Below are 4,920 nucleotides of genomic sequence, written 5' to 3' on the forward strand. Positions count from 1 at the left end.
TTCTAATTTGAGGGAAACCGCCCGCAAAACATACACACACACACCACATACACGCACAGTGTGGGAAACTATCGATAGTCGGCACCATCGATAGCGGCGATAGTTTTTTACCAAACCATCGATAGTGCCTCGATAGTGCCTTCGATAGTGCCTCGATAGTGACCTACATAAAACTAAAATTAATTTTTCAAATACATAGTTTAATGTTTTTAATTATTTATATGTACATATATATGTTTTACGTCGCTTATTCGGTGGTTTCCGAGGAAGTAAGCCAAAGATTTTGGTTTAAAAATAACAAAATGTTCACATTCTCCTCCTTTAGACGTGTTCTGCGGTCTGATACTATTTGCCCTGCCTTGCTGAATACCCGCTCTGACTGGACAGAAGTGGCCGGAATGCAAAAGTATTTTAACATCAACGTTTTTATTGCAGGAAAGTCCGTCTGGTCTAAGAAAAATATTAATGAGAACAAATTAATTTTTGGATATTGACATTTAAAATTTTATAATTTACTTTCATCCATAATAGGGGATCAACATCTTGTTGGCTTAAGGGCCTTTCCAAATACTGCCTCTTCGCAATGATAGCATCCGATCGCGTGTTTCTAGCCATGGAACGGGCTTTGTTCCCAATGTAGTCGAAAAGCGGATCCTTATTTGTTGAGATGGGTTCCACATTTGTGTCATTTGAACTATCTTTGTTCATAGAAGCCGTCAACTCGTTTTCGAAACAATGTGCAGCTTGTTCGGCATTTGACATATGTTGAAACCCAATCTTTTTAAATCGGGGATCTAAAATTGTCGCCATTCTCGTCGCAGTTTTTTTTTCATATGGCGATAAACGTTTTACGATTGAATCTAATAAAACAGTGACCATTTTTTGTCCAACTTCAGTGTGCACATCCGAAGAAATAGTATGCGTTTTACGAATAAGTACATCTGTCAAGGGAATTATAAGCGAAATCGTAGCATATTTCCCACCAGATATTCTTTTGCTAACTTCTTCAAATACTGTAAGAATTTTTTCCAAGTCCTTCAAAACATCAATTTCCTCCGCTTGAAATGGCAGTGGTGCATTGGATGTAGACAATAGTACTACTGCAATTTCATCATGGGTCGCCAGTATTCGTTGAATCATATAAAAGAAACTATTCCATCTAGTTGGAGTTTCTTGTAAAAGTGAATACCCAAACTTTTCTTGCGCCATCTTAAACTTTTCATTAGCAATAGTGTTTTTTTTGAAAAATTTTACAATTGCTTTACATTTTGAAATTATTGCCATTGTTTTTTCGTCATCGTCGAAATTTAGACCGTCTTGAACAACCAAATTTAACGTGTGAGCAAAGCAGGGAATGTTACGAATCTTTAACAGCTCGCAAGCTTCGATCATGGAGCTGGCATTGTCCGTGACAATACACTCAGTTTTGTCAAACAAACCCCAAGAATTTAAAACTTCTTGCAAAGTATTCGCAATATTTTGAGCTGAATGGTTCGTGGCATCCAATAGCTTTCTTGTTGCCAATGAAGCTGTTTTAAGAGTGAACTCATGAATAAAGTGGCTAGTCACTTTAAAAAAACTTATGTTGGCACGTGACGACCATATGTCACACGTAACAGCAACACTAGAAACTTCTTCTAGAATGGTTGAAAGCTTTGCCGAAGTTTCTTTAAATAAATCCATCATCAGCACACTTTGTAAATGACGGCGACTTGGCAGCTTGTACCTGGCATCCACAATTTTGCTGTACTTGATGAATCCACGATCCTCTACTATGCTATCCAAGGCGACCATCTCCGCTAAAGTTTTATCAACAATGTTTTTTCGCGATGAGTTGGAATCGTACAGGACAGAGTTTTTAATGTATGAATCTAAAGATCTCATACTTGATCGGCAGCTGCTGCTGGTGGATAATATGCTGTCGCCCTGATCTCCATAATTAGCGGAGTTCCTTTCATCGTCCCTTAAACTAGGATGAAACCGTTTCAGGTGATCCCGCAAGTTGGACGTATTTTCGGTTGCTTTGAAATTGCTTCAACTACTCTTATTTTTATTACCCATTTGGAGAAAGCGATCCCTTTCTTTAAAATTATGTTTTTGTTTTGTAATTGAAAGCAAGAAAATTTTTCACCAGCCAAGCGACGCCACTTTTTCAAAACGCGGAATTTATTTCACAACTATTGGTGACACTATCGAGGCACTATCGATACACTATCGGTACTGCATGACAATCGATAGTGAGTCGACTAGATAGTGCTCAACCATCGATAGTGTCGATAAAGCCATCGATAGTTTCCCACACACACACACACACTTAGACGAAGTGTTGATGGCGTTAACTTAATTTTCAGGCAACAGCAGACTCTCGACTGGAGCAAAAACTCCAAAACGACCAGACGTAACTAGGCAAATGCCACATAGAGATGAAGAGATGTGGTACAGACAGACTCTGAGGCAGACAGTGGAAGGACTATTGCTTTTTTTTTATTCTTCTACTTTTTTTTTGTGTCTTTTGCTTTGCTTTTGACTTCTCTTGTGTGAAATAAAATTAACTGAATACGCTCATGAGTAACATTCATAATAAACATTAAGCAAGAAGAGGCGAAAAAAGACTCCTTTTTGCGATTATTCTCCAGCAGGCGAAATTATGGCATAAGTTACTTAGGACGCAGCTCTGGTAGTTAGATTCGCCCTCTCCCCATCTCCCTGCCTCGTCCTGCGAATGGAATCAACTGAACTTGGCTACACTTTACTTTTATGTGGCGTTCGCGGAATGTATTTACTTGCCACTGAGCGAAATAAAGATACAGATACACCAAGACCAAGACAAAAACTGTGAAACAAGGGGCGGGCGGTGACCAAAGCGACCAAGTCAAGATACAAGCACATTTGTAGCGATAAGCGTCATAAAGTTATCGTAAGTAAGCGCAAAAATAAAAAAAATAGAAAAAAAATATGGGAAAACTAACCAACCAAAATCAAGAAAGTGAAAGAAAAAAGTATGGATGGAAGAGAAAGAAATAGTCAAGCCACAAGTTAAAACCAGATATGGACTTGGGATAGCAAAACTATAAGATGGACGCACTTTAGCCCATTCTGCCCAGTCTATCTTTCAGTCAGCTATTCCCCTGGCAATTGCACAACAGGGAAACATCACCAGGAAGTCAATTACCTAATCCCATGACAGTTTCACTATCTGATTATATATCTGTATAAATATTAAATATTTAATTTAACTTGGGTTTTTTTCTTGTGCTGTTTCAGCCAGTCAAATGTTTGATAGTCGAAGTATAGCTATTAATTTACTTACGTCAGTTGGAATTACCAAAAATCAATTAGCTTCGTTTCAACAATTCAACTGCAAGAATTTAATGTTGATTTTCAGCCAGTCAAATGTTTGATAGTCGAAGTATAGCTATTAATTTACTTACGTCAGTTGGAATTACCAAAAATCAATTAGCTTCGTTTCAACAATTCAACTGCAAGAATTTAATGTTGATTTTTAACCTATCATTGACACATAGTTATAAAATTTAGTTGATTAAATATAAGGATAATTTCTTTGGGCCTTATTTTTTTTGCCTTCCCTTAATTGTTTTACTGTCATTTTGGTCCTTTAGGATAATAATTAGAAAACCCACACATACAGGACATTTTGTTTGTTTTTATTTTGGTTTGCCTTTTCAGCTGAGTTAAACCGCAACAAATAATCTTGATTGTAAGTTAATTGTACTTTTTTAATACTTGACATCACCTGTAATGTGTAAATAATTAAATGTTTCGCTCAAACCGTATAAATTACATTCCTTAAATGCAACAGGAGCAGGAGCAGCAGCAAGAACAATCTTTGTACGCATGTTCGTTGGATTTCAATGAATGCAAATGGTATGCGACTTAATTACATTGACTTTAAATACGTTAATTTTTTCTTCAATATAACAGTAAATCGCTATAAATGTGATAATCTGCTTGGGAATTAATTTAAATAAGAATAAGGATAAAATGAGTATCGGCAAAAAACAAAAGTGGAGAAAGAGGAGTGGAATGGGACAGACGAACAAATAAGACAGGCAACTGGCAAAAATCACTGAAAAACAAGAGAAATCTTTACAATTTAATTCACTGCACCAGACGAGCGGACATCCAGACACAAATGTAGGGATAAACAGAAGGACGAACACAGTCCAGACAGAGAATACGGACTCTCAGTCTTGCCATTTTCGGTGTGGCTCCGTCTCTTTGGCTCGCATTGGGTGGCAGTAGCCACAATGCGTTGCACTTTACCAGCGAATGTCGGACATTAATAAAAGTACATACATATATCGTGTATATATTGCAAGTATATATCCCGTGTGTATGTGTGTGTGTGTGGATTTGAGTTGAGCTTCGCTTAAGTGACAAGCGGACATGCATAAGTGACAGTGAAATGTTGCATATTGTAAGGGTGCGCTGTTTCAAACATTAAATTATATAAATCTGCTAGCTAGACGAATATATTTGGCATACACTATTTCTAAGGCGAATTGACCTTGAGCTTTTTTTTGGAACCGAGCTTACACGATCCACTTCCATAGAAAAGCTCATACAAGACAAGTGCCCAAAAATTGAGCTTGAATAGTGTGCAGGGAGTCTAGAATGGTCTGAGCTAGAGTGCAGTTGTGCGAATAAGAGGAGGGAGAACGCGAAAAAAAAACCGCAAGTGCAAGCAATGCACGTGGAGTGACGTAACACTCCGGTACCCTCATGGACATACATAAGTCCACGCCTCTTTTTTTTCGAGTTCCAATTTTAATTAAGGAACGAAAAAAACGCCACTGCCAGCGCTGCCTTGCCTTAAATAAATGCAAGCGCGTACTCATTGTGTTAGCCACCATAAGGCCGAAGACGACCCCATCCATGGTTTCATGTCGGACTTTTGGG

General features: G+C 37.9%; 1 protein-coding gene across 2 annotated transcripts; it reads right to left on the reverse strand.

The window, feature by feature from the left end:
- Positions 1-214: 214 nt before the first annotated feature.
- LOC124461205 (E3 SUMO-protein ligase ZBED1-like) lies at positions 215-2,187 on the reverse strand. 2 transcript variants are annotated; one of them, XM_047012760.1, is made up of 2 exons: positions 517-2,187; positions 215-445 (listed from the first exon to the last, which is right to left on the reverse strand). In XM_047012760.1, exons 1-2 carry the CDS (start codon positions 1,882-1,884, stop codon positions 248-250), a joined length of 1,566 nt encoding a protein of 521 aa, XP_046868716.1. In that variant the 5' UTR covers positions 1,885-2,187; the 3' UTR covers positions 215-247. The 2 variants fall into 2 exon arrangements, with proteins under 2 accessions (XP_046868716.1, XP_046868717.1); XM_047012761.1 differs by having other exon boundaries at positions 215-450.
- Positions 2,188-4,920: the final 2,733 nt, after the last annotated feature.

The sequence above is a fragment of the Drosophila willistoni genome, unplaced genomic scaffold (assembly GCF_018902025.1).
Source record: "Drosophila willistoni isolate 14030-0811.24 unplaced genomic scaffold, UCI_dwil_1.1 Seg267, whole genome shotgun sequence".
In the NCBI taxonomy this organism is placed as follows: Eukaryota; Metazoa; Arthropoda; class Insecta; order Diptera; family Drosophilidae; genus Drosophila; species Drosophila willistoni.